This window comes from Corvus brachyrhynchos, unplaced genomic scaffold (genome assembly GCF_000691975.1).
Source record: "Corvus brachyrhynchos isolate BGI_N302 unplaced genomic scaffold, ASM69197v1 scaffold103, whole genome shotgun sequence".
Lineage (NCBI taxonomy): Eukaryota > Metazoa > Chordata > Aves > Passeriformes > Corvidae > Corvus > Corvus brachyrhynchos.
In genome coordinates, this window is record NW_008237436.1 from 824,338 (window position 1) to 840,937 (window position 16,600).

The window sequence follows — 16,600 nt, forward strand, 5'->3', positions numbered from 1 at the left end:
AGGGCTTGCTTGGCTTTACAGCCTGTGAAGTGTCAGATGCCCCTCGCCCATTATCTACATAGTGCTTTGTTTCCAGTCTCATAAATAAGATCTGACACAAAGGAGGCAACATTAAAATGTTGTAACATACATTGAAATGTTCTCTCTAGGCTGTCTGTGTAAAATGCTTTGCCAGCTACATCGGCCTTTTGGCAGCTGCTGCAGTGACAGCTGAGAATGCAATATGATAAAAATGCCACTTCTGCAAAATAGACATGGTGCATGGGTGCATTGCTGATTCCCAACAAGGTCTTGTGAAGGGACAGGATTTGCCAAAACACATCTGTCTGGGGCAGCATGAGGGCTGGAGAAAGCAAAGCATCTTGTGAATGTTAAACCAAGTAAGACAACAGGTAAATGACTCAAGACCTCAGTTGTTTCAGCTGAATGAATTAAGAAAACTTTGTGGAGTGTGTACCTGTGGTATGAATTGATCAAGTGGTATGAAACCATTATTCCCTTGCTTTTGAAAGAGTGAAAAACAAAGCAAAATGGCAACAAATTAGCACAACTGTCAGTTTTCTTGATGTAACCTTGATGGACCCTGGTTGATTGTTGTTTTAATTAATCAGAAGCAATCAGCTTGTAAATGCTATCATTAACACACTTCTATTTAACCACACGTTGTGTATTCCAAACTGCATATTTAGCTGTTCTGGAGAGTTGAAGAGGAGTCTAAAAGCTCTCAGATAAAAGCTTCAGAAGCTGAGCGTGGCTTCTGATGCTGAACTGCTCAGACTGGCTCCAGCCCACAGACCAGCTTTAAAACTGCAGCAGAAGGCAGCAGTCCAAATGGTTTTCATCTGTTTTTAAGGGAAGAAGAGACCTTTTCTGTGGGATTCCCAAATTGCAGTTTGACACTTTGATTCCCAAGTGGCAGCCTGTGTATAAGCTAACGGCAATTGCTTGTATAAACTTTTATTTCCTTTTCTCTCCATAGGTTTGTTGATTGGCTCTGGTTGTGCCCTCTATCCTCTTGGCTGGGACAGTGAAGAAGTCAGACAAACCTGTGGTAACCTTTCCAACCAGTTTGAATTGGGTGAGTCATCACCAGGGCATTTCAGCCACATTAGGCTCTTCTATGTGTTGGCCATAAAAGCAAACTAGGACATAAGCACAGGCTTGGGGAAGCAACCTGTGTGTGGTAGGCTATTCATATTGCATAATTCTGGTATGGTGCCAAGGCAGGGGATTTCAGATAGATCTCTGGAAATATTTTACAGAACATTATAAGAGAAAATGTATGTATGGATGCATATTTTAGGAAATAAATCAGATTTAATAGTCTTGCAGTATGGGAGCTAACACTCCTGGAGATCTTGACAGGGTAGATAGAGGCATCCCATCACAGCGCAGGTCAGGGTAATTCTCCGTGAGTATAATTGTCTGTCTTTGAATTCTGGGACGTTTATGGCCTTCTAACACAAGCCTAGAGTGTATTTGTATGTTACTCACATACTTGGGAAGCTGGCAAATAACACTTTCACCCTATGTTTGCTTTCTCCCAAACAAGTTACTTGTCTTAACTGCTGATGACGGCACTGCGCCTGGAATGAGAGCCAGGGATGCAGCCAAACCAGGCTCACACCTGTGCTTTCTCTGGAGGGGTTCTAGAAAACAAGGAAAACAGCAGCAACCTAAGGATCAAACAGTGTGGATGGTCAGGATCTGATGTTTGAATGCACATCCAGATCCTTATTTAGCAGGAAAGATCAATGCAATTGCTGATACCCTTCTCTGTAAGTGCTCTCTGACCCTGTGTCACTTGAGGAAGAGGGGGATCTGCAATCCTGAAGAGACTGAACACCTTGACCCCCCACAGACTCGAGGGCTTCTGCTCTTAAACATACAGAACTCCCCATTTCCAGCCCCTGCAAGCTAAACCTTAGTTAAGCTTAGAACTTCTTTCCATGGCTGTGTGTGCAGGACTTGTGCACGGCCTGACAGTAATCCCAGTGCAAGGAATAGTAGACAAAAATGGTCTCCTAGGGTTAAAGATAAACCTGCTGCATTATCTCTTGATTTTACACTGATGTTTTTCAGGAGTAAGGAGATTTGTTTCCATCTCAGAGGTGTTTCTTGTCAAGATATGCAAATGAATTGAGGTTGAAAGATAAAGAAATACTGCTTTGGGAGAGATGTTCCAGGCCAGTTGCCCCTACAGAATTTTTGTGGTGTTTTGAGTGCATTTGATCTGGCAGGGGACCAGAAATTCTTATAACCAATATCAGCACCCATCACTACAGTGCCACTGATGTCTTATCAGCAACCGCCCATGGTGTTGCTCAGGGGATGTGGAATGTGCTCTGAAAGCTTTACCTTGTTATTCTGAACTCTACTATCCTTCTGTTCTTTTGATACTAAATTTGCTCTTCAGGGAAGTATAAAAAGTTCCTGCAAATTTTTTATTCACCTAATAATAGAAAGATTTAAACACAAAGGAGAGAGAACAATAAGAACAGAAGTGTATCGTTAACTAGCAGAAAAAAAAATGTTCCAGAACTAAGATTCCCAGCTCCATGGAAGGGTGTGTCAAAGGATGTAGTAGAAAGACTAGGCAAAACTCTGTGGTAACTGTTGCAGGGAAAATTCAGGTTCATTGCTGCCCATGGCCAATCCTGTGTGGAAGCCTGAAGTAGCTCCTGGCCAGCCCATGGAGCAGTGCACCCTTTGAAAGGCCAGCTAGCACCTCACTGGTGCACACTGGTTCCTGCTCTTCCATGACAAGCCTGTGAGCAGCTGTGCTTCTGGGATTCCAGCTTGTGTCCCATGTTTGTTGCCACGTGCAGAAGGGTGTTACCTTCCAGGTTAGTTCTCTGCAGAGTCACAGAAGGTGGGTGTTGTGGCAGTGTGAGCCCTTTGAAGACAACATTTGGGCAGTACAAACTGTTACCTTAAACACTGTCATGTCCACACAGACTAGAGTCTCTGAGACCACCTTCACTGTCTCAGTGTTGACTCATGAGTTAGATATTTGCATAAATTGAGTCGCTCTGCCTTAAAAGTCAGTGAAGAATCCCATGTGAAAAATGTCAGCTGGCAGCTTTCCTTCCAGGTATGCATGAGGCCCATGAGAAGTCTTGCATTAACTGTGAAGACACAGTGCTCTGACTGTTTTCTGGAGCTGGAGCACACAGCCCATGTGTTGCACATGCCTAGACTTGACAGCAGTGCTGGTTTCACTGATCTGCTGCAATCGTATGTCAACACATTAATTAACAGATCATAATGAGGGCTGAAATTTGCTGCAGTGATTTCTCTGCCATTAAACATCTCCTTTCTATGTACATTGGCAGTGAACTTAAATGCTTGCCTATGATTTTTTTTTACTTAATGTCAGTGTCTGTTTGATGGTATGTTATCAAAACCATCTGTAAAGAAGAGGTACTGTCCGAGGGCCATTTAATAACCACGCTGCTCGTCTTTCATAAATACCTCTTGGTTGGTGATAACCCCAACCCTCTAGGTCTTTTCTGAATCATTAGAGACTGGCATACTTATTAGAGCCTACAGGCCAAAAATGATGTTTCAAAGACTTAATCTTACTAAGTCTCAAGACAAATTTAAGTAATTATTGCTTTCATTTGAATATTTAATTTGATTAAGCTGCAATGATATACTTTCTATTCCTGAGCCTGTGAAATGAGTTGTCTGAAGAACCATGCTGCATTTAAAATCTGCTCTCAGAAAATCTGAGCTACTGTGAACCCTGCACTGGTTTGCTAATAGGAGAAAAGCTGATGATGGGAGTGCTGGTCCTGCACCCCCTGCTGCTGTGGGTGCCAGTGAGGATGACACAGGGAGGGTAATTCAGCACATGGTTACTCTAAAAGGAGAGGGTGTTCACAGGAATGCTGATCAGCAGACAGCATTCAGCCTCCTCTTCCAGGATGGCAGAGCAAGTGCTGCAGCCTGGACCACAGGGAAAGTGTGTGTGCAGTTGGGAAAGGAGGGTCAAAGCTCACCAGTTTTGACCACAGAGCCAGCAAAAGTGGGAATTCAGCACTGGTATTTGTTTTGGACTTACAAAAAGTGAGGGCAAAAATGGTTGAGGTTGAAGGTAGAAAATAAAAGCCAGGAGCTGCAATCTACATTATAGGAGGATGAAGAAGAACAAGAGGCGGGTACGGAAGAGGAACTGCAAGAACTCTCTTGAGAAGCAGCTGAATTGTGCACTGTGATATGTAATGTCAACCAGAAATATACTAGAATTAGTAATTAAATAAAGATTTTTGCTTAATGAAAACATGACAAACCCCTGCCCCCATAACGTGCTCATAACTAGAGAGAATAAATAAATAGCAATGCTAAGAACCCAGAAAAAAAGCCTAATCTTCAGTGGGTGTGCTAGATAAGAAATGCTTCTCCATGTCTTCAGGCACTCTGAAAAGGCATTAGACTAATAGGCACTCCAAATAGTGCTGAGATGGCCCATATTGTGAAGAGGGGACCCCTCCCTCCACCCTTGCCAAACACACACACATTTCTGTGTACATTCCAAAGCAATATATAAAAAGGCTGCAGGAAAAATAACTATGCCTTTAATTTAAGTGGATTTGAGTATTCTTTTCTAGAAAACCTGAGCTGGCACTGTGAAATGCCCAGCAGTTTACAGCTCTCTTTAAAAATGGATATTTATTTGGTTTTTATTAAGTGAACTATGTCCAAAGGATTTACTTAAACATTTATGTATTTAATTGGGCTAATTTTTTTCAATCAAATAAAAGTGGTTGTACAGCTCCATCTCTGACAAAGAGGAGTTGTTCTTCAAAGGAAGATACTGTGCCAAGGACAACTCCATTTGTTGATTAAATTACATTCAATAGATGAGCTGTTTTGCTAATGGGGATGGGGAATAACCTCCATAAAGACAGAGACTGGTGCACCTGTAAAGGGGCTTGCTCCCTGCTCTTCTCTAGAAATATGGTTTTGCCATCATGAAAAGAAGCACACTGATAGATTAGGCCTTTGACAAATGACCTCTTGCAAATCTTGTTGAGAGGTTAAGGCCATGATAGGTCTGTGCTGTGTTGCTCTGCTTGTAGTTCCCAGCTTCTGAGCAGTCAGCATGACCCGTATGAAGGTCTTGGAGGCCTGCTCAATAATGCAGCATCCCATCACGGATGGAGCAGAGTTCCCACTGAAACACTAGATTATGAACAGGAGACATCTACCACTGTTTTTAGGGTGTTAACTCCTAGAAATAGGGCAATATAAATAAATAGGGGCAAGAAAAAAAAGAGGTGTTTGTGTTTTAAACCAGCACAGTTGCTTGCTCATTGACCAAGTCAAAGTCCATACTCTAATTTGGCAACAGGCTAATAGTGCCTGAGGTGGAGACTGGAGTAGGAAATGAGCAGTGCTCAAAGGGACTGCCTTTCACTGAGGATGGATCAAGATAATCCTAATCTCTTGTCACCATGCAGACTGTTACTGTTATGTTGCATTATTGGCACATCAGAGTTGCCTGTGGGCCCATTTAGTGCAGCAGTGATGTGGCACAGCAGGACAGAGCTGCTGACTGAAGGGTGTGAAAGTGAGTCAGATCTACAAAATCCCTGGGTCTGCAAAAGGAATTAGCAGGCAGTTTCCCAAAATTAACTGTCATTCTGGCACATCATATAGCACACATTCAGTTTTGCTGAGCTAGAGGCACTAATACCATTTTGTTTTCATTTCTAAATGTAACACACTAGAAAAACAAATGAAAAATTAGTGTTTTATCAGGAAATTCATTATAGTGAGGGAGTCTGCATTAAGGTGAGAATATGCACTAAAATGAAGACTGCACAAGACATTTGCAAAAGCTTCCATATTCTGCATATTCCACCTGCGTGAAGAAATCTTCTGAACTTGCATGACTGTTTTAAAGGGGAAATGTGAGTGTACACATGTAAGTACATTTGTATTGGTTTTGAATGTCTAAAAGCAATGTGACCCTTATTTTAGGCCATTGATTTCCCTGGATGTGCATGTGGAAACTGCTCAGTTTTACATGCTGATTTCTGTTTTGATGGGTGCACAGGCAGCCAAGTTCCACAGAAGGTCCCAGAGAGGTCAGGTCATGCTCAATTTAACTCGCAAAATTGAGCCTCAGTTGGCATCTGGTGAAACAGCACTACGAGCCCAATATCTAGGAGCCCAAGCAGCAAAATGTTTATCTGGAGTAAAAGTCACTTATTGAAACACAGATGATTCGTGTCATCACAAGCCACCAGCTGCCACTTCCCAAACACCAGATGTGTGAAGTGGTGTTAGATGCTTAACTTATTAACCTGAAAGAATGAAGACACAAAATTTAAGATAGACTCATTTTTAGTGGAACTTTTTTTGAACTACTTGGAAAAACCTTTTCTTTCCTTGAGGAAATATGGTAGCTCTATCTATGCCTTCATGGTCAGAGATATCCTTAACCTGGGGGCCCAGCTGCAGCAGCAACCAAAGCACATAGCTCCAAGTACACACCTTTGCTTGCTGTCTGTGGCAGCCCATCTATCTGTGGACTGCTGTGAAAGGGCTCACCTGGCCAAAGTCACTGTCTAGAGAGTGACTTAAAAGCCTGGCTCCCATCCTGAACTAAACAAGCAGCTGGATTAGCCTCAAAAGCTCTCATAAACTTCTCTCTTGGTGGATCTCTGTTTCCAAATATCATTATTATTAAGGTTCCCCTTTGCCAGTTTTAGAGGGCTTGAAATATCTTAAAGAAAACTCTTGACTTGATAATTACTTTTGCTGTAGAAATGTTAGAGTAAATGATCTCCAAAGCACTTTCCAAGCAAACAGTGCAGTTACTAAAACAGCATAAAAGCCCCACAGAAAGCACTGTGGATGTAAAAAAGGCTTTGTCAACTATTTAATTTGTCTTAGGTGGCATCATTTCAGCATCTGGCTGAGAGTTGACATAGAGTGCCAAAGAATCAAGAAAAGGATTTAGAAGGGAGGACAATTTGTTGGAGACCTATTACAGGGAAAATATTCAAAGGTGTTTTTTTATGAGCAATCTAGCTGAAAAAAGCATTTTTCTTGTTTGCAGATCCTCTGCAAAGAGCGTGGAGATTTCACACATTCATTTTTTTGACTGGGGCTGAGCACAACCTTTACAAGCATACTTGAGCTGCAGCTGCTGAGTTCTTAGAAAAATGGCTGAGTAAACTACGTGCTAGTAAAGGAAGTATTCCATCAAGAAACATTTCCTCTTTAGTGCTACCCAAACGGCTTCCATTCTTAAATCTTTGTAAGCTTTTAGTGACTATATCAAGGTCCACATATATTCTAACGTAAGGAGAGACTATTTACAAGAGCAGGACAAGGGGGAATCGCTTCAGACTGAAAGAGTAGGTTTAGATATTAGGAAGAAATTCATTCTTATGAGGGTGATGAGCCACAGGAACAGGTTGTCCAGAGAAGCTGTGGATGCCCCATCCCTGGAAGTGGTCAAGGCCAGATTGGAGGATCTGAGCAACCTGGTCTAGTGGAAGGCTCCTGCCCATGGCAGGGTGGGTTGAACCAGATGATCTTTAAGGTCCCTTCCCACCCAGTCCATTCTATCATTCTATGATAAGGCATATACCATTGTAACCAGAATTAGACATGGTCATGCAAGAACCTTCTGCAGTCAGTAGACATAATCAGGAGCATCCAGAAAGGGACTCAAACCACATGGAGCAAGGATTTGGTGCTCTTTATTATTCAAAAAGAGCAGCTGAACTGGTTGCTTTGAATCCCTTCCTAGTTAAAATGGAGAAAAATAGGTGCTACTAGAGCAGGGCTCACCTGCTGTACCATATATATTTACTTAAAGAGAAAATACAACACACTTTTGTAAGTGATTTTTCCTCCTCATCATCTCTGAAGGGAGTCTGGAGTTCTATTCCATTGTGAATCTCGGCATTGTGGATGTTCAGAGAGGTGAAATTGATTTCACTTCTGCAGTAGGTGAGCTTTCTGCTGGCTTCTTGCCGGAGGTTGAGAGAGCTCCTCATTAGCAGCACGTAAGCTATTTGCTCTTGGGAATTTGGGCATTGTAATTGACACTGGGTATTGGTTTCTCCCTCACTGCTTCATGATAAATGCACACCTACAGCAAATTTGAGGTTTGATTAAACAAAATTATTTGATCCTCCAAAGAAAGGATGATTTGATCATGAGTGAGTGTCTGCATACAGCAGGACTAAAGAATTTCAAGTTGGCATTTTTTCTCCACTTTTTTACACTTCAGAACTTTATGAAATTTTATGCATTTAGTTACAGACTAATTCTAACTTACCCAAATAGCTTGAAAAAATAATATATGCATTAAAAAATTTATATTTTTTAAAAAGATTAAACCATTGAGGAAGTCATATCTGTGCAACAGAAAAAGTAACCAGTTCCATTGAATTAATTATTATGTATCAGGCTGTTTGCTGGGCTGCAGTTTTACCTTATATAGTGTTCTTTCTTTGTTTTACATAACTACTTTAATTCTTTCTGGACTCATTCCAAGTTTCAACTTCTCTTCCTGCTTTTGCAGCTGATTTCACATGACAGTTTTTCATTGTTGCTGTGTCAAGAAAAAGATCTTCAGCTATTTAATTTATCTTGGCTTTGTTTCAAAATAATTTTGCCTTCTTATTAATTAGCTGATTATCTTTTACGTTCATTTAGATCTTTCATATTTCCAAATCCCAGTATATCCCCTTAGAATCACACTCCTTATTTTTTTTCTGATTTCTTTTCCAACACCCTGATTGATTATATGAATTCACATTCTCTATAGTACTGTACTCTCATGTGAACCTGTTAATTAGAATTCCTGCACACCTTCTTGGAAGTAGGAATTGTAGGTTTTATTTTTGAAGGTATGTAATTTGTACTCTACAGTCTGGCTAATTCTGAAACCTTTTCTCCTTCATCTTGGAAAATAGGCTATACTTAAGGTTAATTGATTAGAGGTTGCCAAATACTCCAGACTGCAAGTCCAGGATAGTCTTAAAATTAACAGCAAAAAAGGTACAAATATTTAAGATGCTAAGTCTTGCAATTAACAGGTTTGCATCCAAGACACTTTTATATTCATGATATTTTTTCATAAGTGGCAATTATTGGTTATTTTAGATTAAACCATATGTTATTTCCAAGACCTCGATAACTATATGTGATAATTATTTATAAGACATGATTAATAGAAATCTTAGTAAAATTATGTTTTGGCAACTGGATCCTGGCACAGCTCCATGGTAGAACAAGTATCTGCATATTTTCTGCTGCCAAATTTTACTCACTCCCAAATTTGTCTTAATCTTTATTTGCCTATATATTCAAGAGGAGAAGGGGAGCAAGGGGTTGCATATCATGCCCTTGAGGATCACATCAGAAATCAGGAAAAGGCATGGAAGTGCATTTTAGTAAGCACATTTATCACTGCAGAACTACCCTTCCACATTTACTGATTTCTTTTGATTTAGTAAATATTGTCTTATGTTCCATGGGACTCTTTTCTGTAAGTCTTCTTTTGATAGTGTCCTCGCTCACCGTAATTTTTGTCCTCTATCCTCAGGGACCATGATTTTTCTCAATCCTCATAAAAAAGAGTGCAATGTTTCTAGTCTTTCATTCTTTTACTTGCTTGGAAAATGGCCATCCATCCCTATAGCTTCAAGATCCATGGTCTGTTGTTTCAGTGTTCATCCTGACACACTCTTGCTTCCAATGCCAGTAAAACAAGGGTGAAAACAAAGTTCTTAATGGCTGGCTACAAATTTACCTGAGACAACTTTGACAGTCCTGCTTCACTGAACAACCAAGAGCTCCAATTATTAGTGCTCTCTTTTAAAAAAAGAAAAAATAATCTAGAATTAACAAAGTGCTGAAGTGCTGAAGGCACAGTTTCTCCCTCCATACTGACCTGTCAGGTGAAGACTGGTTTGTTAAAAGCAACACCGGTTCTGTGCACAAAAGCAAGCTGCTGTGATGCACGTCATCTCTATCAGCTAGAAGACCAGTTCAGCTGCTGGGAATTTACTTTGGCACAAAACCAGATCTAGCCCATCTTAGGAGCAAGAACATGTACACATTCTTGCTTGCATCTCCACACCCTCAATGGATGGGCGCTCTTCTGCCTATATATATATATATATATATGTATATGTGTGTGTGTGTATTCCAATGCATCCTTAAGGAAAACAACAAAGCTGCTGTGCATTTTTATGTGTGTGTGAAAATTGACATGGTTTCAATAACTGCTTTAATTCTATCAAGTATTTAGGCAGTGTTGCTTTTAATTTTAGAAGTTTGACATTAAAAAAAAGGGGGAAACTGCAATACTGGATTTCTAATCTTTTACATGACATGCTTCATGAATGCAAACTGCTCTACTTGATGGTTGAATTTAAGCCCCAGTTCTGCAAATCTCTTCACCATTTGCTTACCACTGAATACATGACAAGTCTTGCTGATGTCAGTGCAGTAATACCATCTCAACTCTGCTTTTTATAAAGCTTCCTGTTCCTTTAAAAATGAGTGTTTTATATCAATACGAAGCAGAAGTCATTTTACAATTTAAACTGCAATTAAACTACCCAATTATTGATAACCAACAATCTTTCTTTAGGATGCAGTAGACTAAAATAGGCCATACATGTGGTAAAATGAGAACACCAAAGCAGAAAAAATAACTCCAAAATGTTTTCCTCCTTGTGTAATATAGGGTTATAAAAGGGGTGGCATTGTTTCATTTTGACACGTGGCTATGCAGTGTAGGCACTCATTGCAATGGGTACCTTTGAGATGGATTATCTCTGGCCTTGTATCTATACTTTACTATACTTGGAATGAAAAGTATAGCTAAGTCCTATACCCTCAGACACCTGCCCTGCTGCAGGCTCTTCTTCAGCATAACAGCTTGAAATTCTGTTCTGCTCAGCATCATCCAAGTCCAGATCAAGCTATTCTATCCAAGGCCTCCCATTGCTCTTGACATGGGCTGGAAATAATGGCCAGGTTTATTGCTGTGTTATTATTGCTCTAAGGTCAAGCTCCCAGCTCTTTCAACCATTCCCCTGCTCTCCCATTCTTTCATTTGTTCATCTTGACTCAACTCACACTTGTGAACTACATTGCATTTGTTAGATCAAGAGGCTGCCTGCCTGCCGTGCCTCAGAGCATTAAGTAGGGCAGTGGTCCTTTGGGTAAATGGAGCATGGTATGGAGAAATAAATGTTATTCTCTTCAGCCAAGAGTGAACGTGTGTGTTGTATCTGTTGAACACATCTCTGACACTGATTTAACAGTTCTTTCTTCTTAATATGTATCACACATGCTCTCTCCCACTGCCAAGGTACAAAAGTTGAAATCACACCATGTAAAAGGTCAAATTTACTTCATTCTATCCTGCTTAGGTTACAGCTTTGGGCAGGCTACCAGGTGAATCTTTAAACCCTTTTTAAGGTAGTATTTTGACATTTATTTTCTCTACCTGGAAACATCATGATGAGAAAAATTTACTTTTTCAAGCTGCAACTACAATTCCCTAGTAGTTTTGCAATATTTCACAATTTACAGAGACCTATCGGATTGAGTCCATCTTATCACAAGAAATGCTGTAGCACACCCTATGCTGGTATAAATGTGATCATTTTCAAAGCAATCCAGTGGGTTTGAACTGGTGTAGGCTTGTTTTTGAAAACAGCAGCTGAAGCTAAGGACAGGGTGTGTATACAGGCAAAGCAATAGGTGGCCCAGAGACAGGCCTCTCCACGGACTGCTGTGTGATTGGGCAAGTGTCAGCATCAGGGACATTGCCAGGCATTTGACAGCTCTCCAGGGTTTCTGATGTCCTTCTCTTCAGGAAGTCAGACTCTCTGTGTTGTCTTCTGTAAGGAAGCAAAGAATGGTGTTATCTTCAGAACACAACTAGATGACAAAACCAAGTAAATCTCTCTTGTCTGCTTGAGCACATTAAGGAGAGAGGCTAGTAAGCTCAAGCCAAGGCCACACAGCTCCTCAAGTCCTCTTGGTCACATCAGGATCTTTGTTTCACTGGGTATTTTTAAAATAAAAATTTGGGAGGGTTATGAAGACAAAAATGACACAAGTGTTATGTTTCCTGCTGTGGTGTCAGCCTGAGATCTTCAAAGTGACCAGGAGCATAAGTGTTGCCTCCCACTAATGTCTCCTTACAAAGCCTGCCAGACAATGTCCTGCAGACAGTCAGTGGCAATGCTGTCTGCCTGGAGGCATGCGAATGCCTTGGACGTATTAAGCTGAGCAGACATTTTGTGTTTCTTGTGCCTAAGGCAGGATTAGCTGAGTTGATAATTGCCTGAACCTGAAGCTAGCCCTCGGGCATGGCATTGGGACAGAATATCAACATACCACCTATTTCTAGATGGAAACTCTGTTGATACCTTCTGGTCTCTGAAGGAAAGAATGGTTTCTGCTGGTTTTGGGAAGGTTGGGAAGGAAGCGTTGCATTGCTGCTTGTGCTTTACTGAGAGCACTCACTGCTCAAAGGAGGGTGATATCACCCAAGATGTCAACAACACAGGAAGAACCTCAGTGGTAACAAGTCCCAAGCACTCAAAAAAGACAAAGATGATGCAGCCCAAGTGAAAATCGCCTTGAGATGGGTTAAAATCCTGTGGAGTAGCAGAAGCCATTTCCTTGATTTTGGAGATCTCTAAAGAGGCTTCCTCCCTGCTGCAGCTGCTGTTTTACTGGTCTCATCCCCTACTGCAGGCACAGTGCCTGAAAGGGAAGTAATCACTTTATGGTCCACTGTGGGATTCCCCAGCACCATTTACTGGTGATCAGTCTGACTGTATAAAGATGCTGACGTCTTTAATTGGATTCAAAGCCATATTGTGACACTCATTAGACAGAAGATCACTGAAGTTTGCACTAATGGGTTGTGACCTTGGGTGGGGATAGGGAAATTTGTCTATTTTTGTATTTCTGGGCTCTATGCTTCCATTCCCACGGCAGCCCCCATGCAGGTGATCCCCTGACACCACACTCCTTTGTGGATGGTCAGGTTCGATGCCTGTGTGTGGGAGATGTGAGCAGGTCCCCCACGCCCTGGGTTATGGTCACCCAGCAGTTCTCAGCCGCATCCAGGTTCAAGCCCCACCGTTGCAGTGGCAGAGCCTGAGCCTGAGCCCCGCGTTCCCTGTCTGAGGTTGGCATACAAGTGGGCTGAAATCTCAGAAGTGTTTTCCTGGGAGGGCAGAAGGGAGGGTGGTGGCGGCGGCCCTTCCCCGCCATCTAATGCTGACCTTTGTCCTGCTGCTTGCCTGGCGGGGCCCTGCCACATCGGCTGGGCCTACTACTGCACGGGCGGCGGCGCGGTGGCTGCCATGCTGGTGTGCACCTGGCTCGCCTGCTTCTCGGGCAAGAAGCAGAAGCAATACCCCTACTGAGCCGGCCCGGGCACGGGCCCTGCCTGGCTTGCCCAGGTCTGCTGGACAACAACAACGGACAAGGAATTTTCAAGTGCTTTCTCTCAGGAGTGGGACGGCGGGCGGCCCAGGGTGGCAGGGAGGTGAAGGGTGGTGCAAAGCCACCCAGCTAGGCTGGGCAGGGACAGGCTCTCTCACCCAAGCCTGCTCAGGATCTGCTCCACAAAAATATAAGCAAGGAAAACTCTGCTTTGGCAAATGGTGAAATTCTGCATGCACCAATTACTGGACAGGCTGGTGAGGGGCGGCAGTGCCTGCGTGCTGGGGTAGCGCCTGGCAGCCCCTCAGTGCGGCGCTCCCGAAAGCACACATGCACGCACAGATGTTGACCATGGCACAAAATAAGTAGAGAGGAAACTTTTTTTGGTGCGATTCTTCTTTTTTTTCCTTTTTTTTTTCCTCTCCTTTTTTTTTTTACTTCTCTCTGGTGGTTTAAGACTCGGTGTTGCAACACTTTTTAATCTATACATTAAACTTAATAAAAAGGACCAATAAGCCACTTTATCAGTATTTTGTATAATCTCTACACATTTTTCTTCCCCAAACATTTATCCACTGCTTATTCAGCCCTATATAACTTTTATTAAGCCTCTGTGTTTTCAGCATTATTACAAAATGCAACATAATTACTTGGCATATGTACCCTTCCTGTAGTCCTTTTATGAAATGCAGTAAATGGACGTTTTCCCGTCCACTGGAAATCCCACTCACGGTACTGTAGAGCTCTGTTGGTTATGTACGACTAACAGCAAACTTCTTCCAGACATAGATTTCTGTTGCTGTTATGTTTAGCTCATTGATGTTGTATTGTGCTGTACCATGTTTATTATTTCAATATTCATTTTTGTAAAATATATATATATAATATGTGCTATTTTATGTTTGTATTTGAAAAATCTCTGTAAATAAATTTTTCCTTGATCAATACTTGCAATGCATGATTGTGCCAGTAGATGAAACAGTTCCTTCCCAAATCCCTATGGAAAAATTCTCAGAAACACTCATGACTTCTATAACCATGCTATATCACTTTTACCCTGTAAAACACATACATGTTTAGAGTTCAGTTATACTGCCCAAGGATAGACATTTTGCCTGTTGTTGTCAGGTGTCCTGAAGGATTTCAGCAACACTTTCCCCATTTTGTCCTGGCTGCTGTGAACTCAGAATTTCACACAGAACTGTATATCCCAGTTTAGCCAACTGATATAAGCCTTTACTTCCTTAAGACCAGTAACTCTGATCAAGTACCTACCAGGCAGCATTCTATGCACAGGACACTGGCACAGTACATAAAATAAACCTTAAAAAAATCAATCTTTTATTTGCTTTATGTAAACCAATGTGAACTTAATTCATGGGAACTTGTAAGAGGTTTTCAGTCATGACATTAACTAATGTTATCCCCTTTCAAATTTGTTTTTCTGGTCCTGTTTTCCCAATATCATATTTCTGTCAAATATATATAAGTTACCATCTATGTTCCAGTTGCAGTTCTGGTGGTTAGTAACACTTAAGAGCTGAAAAACTCTGGCATCATGCCAGTACTTTGTACATTGCACTGGGCAGATTTTCGGAGGAATGTGGAAATAACAATGTCAGCTTACAGTGATCAATCCTGATATCACTCAACAGAGTTTTATCGAGTTTCATTATAGGCTAAGCACTATTTATTTGCTTTATGGTGCTGTGCAGTGAAAACAAAATTGTTCCTTACCGCTCCCAGATTAGCCCATAATAGCCCATCTCATCTGACTGCACTTGTGAGGAGCACACCAGCCATGCTGTGGGGATTTTCCTCCCTGCACACTCTTCCAGTGGCACCAGCAGCAGTGGGACATGCAGCTCTTCCCTCCAGATTGCAGGTTTAAGGCTCATCCCTTCATGAGCACTCAGGACCATACCCAAACCTGCTGCAGGAGGTCAGCAGCACCCCATATATCCTCACAGTAAGTATGAAATGTCCCTGTTAGGATTGTGGATTGCTGCTTTATTAAAACTGAAGGACATACAAACACAACTTTGACTGTGGCTCCTCTGACTGCAGTCGGATCTTTACCAGGTATATCTGAATAGAAAAATGCTGCCTTTGTACAGTGCATTACTGTGGAGACATGCCTTTCCTTCCACTGAAACCGTGGTTGGCTATAAAAGGTTTCTGTGACCTGGCTATAAATACATGTGTTACTATTCCACATTTGACTCTCACAAGGTTATATCCTGGACCATGCATCATGAAGAGCACTTTGAGTTTTTTTAGATCTTCCTGTGCTTGGGTTCAGGCTTGATTTATCATGACAAACTGGAACTATGCAATTACTTCATGAAGAAAATTAGGGTTTTGTTGTGATGAAATACCAATTTGTATACAATCTCCTTTTTTTAATTTGGGCTTGAATAAAATGTCAATCTTTAATAATGAAGCCAATGACTTATGCTGCACCTGCTTTGAAGCTGTTTATCATATAGCCTTCAGCTGCTGTGATATGAATAAACCAATCACAGCTTAATTAGGTTTGTCCATATTTGTGCATTTTGGTTCTGATCTCCATTTTACACTGGAATATAAATACCATTTATTATCATGGTTATCAAGCCTCACAGCTACAAACTCTAATAACTTCGAACTGGCAAAAGATTGTTTTCGATTTCACAGTATGAAGTGCCAATGAAATATTTACAATATTTACCATGTTTAATTTTCCATTTATTTATCTTTGAAGATGAGGAGCTGGCCTTGAATTTGTCTAAACAGAAGAGGTAAGCTTGCACACACTCCTAGGTCACTGAATTCCTTCCGTGCCATTGCTGGCAATCGTATCCCATAATCCCGTCCATAAATTTATCAAGCTGTATTTTAGAACTATTTAAGCAGTTTCCCCCAACAAATACATTTTGGAAATTTATTGCAACATCTCATTCTTTGGGTGATTATACACTCCCTGTATTCCAGACCAGCCAGTGTTCTTGAGCCCACTGTCAATGCACACGTCAGAGGTCTTAGTCCACTTCCAAAAAACAGTCTGGGAGCTTCAAGTTTGATCTGCCACTCCCAACTAATACAGGAGCTATATATATGTAGAAACAAATCCTGTAATCACAGACTACTGTTCATTATCAGAAGC

The 16,600-nt window shown here is 41.4% G+C and overlaps 1 protein-coding gene across 1 annotated transcript in view; it reads left to right on the forward strand.

Moving 5' to 3' along the window:
• Window positions 1-14,409, forward strand: part of LHFP (lipoma HMGIC fusion partner) — a 136,390-nt gene extending 121,981 nt beyond the window's left edge. The window contains exons 2-3 of the mRNA XM_017731282.1: window positions 980-1,078; window positions 13,318-14,409. Of these exons, the coding sequence (XP_017586771.1) occupies window positions 980-1,078; window positions 13,318-13,436 (218 nt within the window). The 3' untranslated portion in view covers window positions 13,437-14,409. The remainder of the gene's footprint in view (window positions 1-979; window positions 1,079-13,317) is intronic.
• Window positions 14,410-16,600: the final 2,191 nt, after the last annotated feature.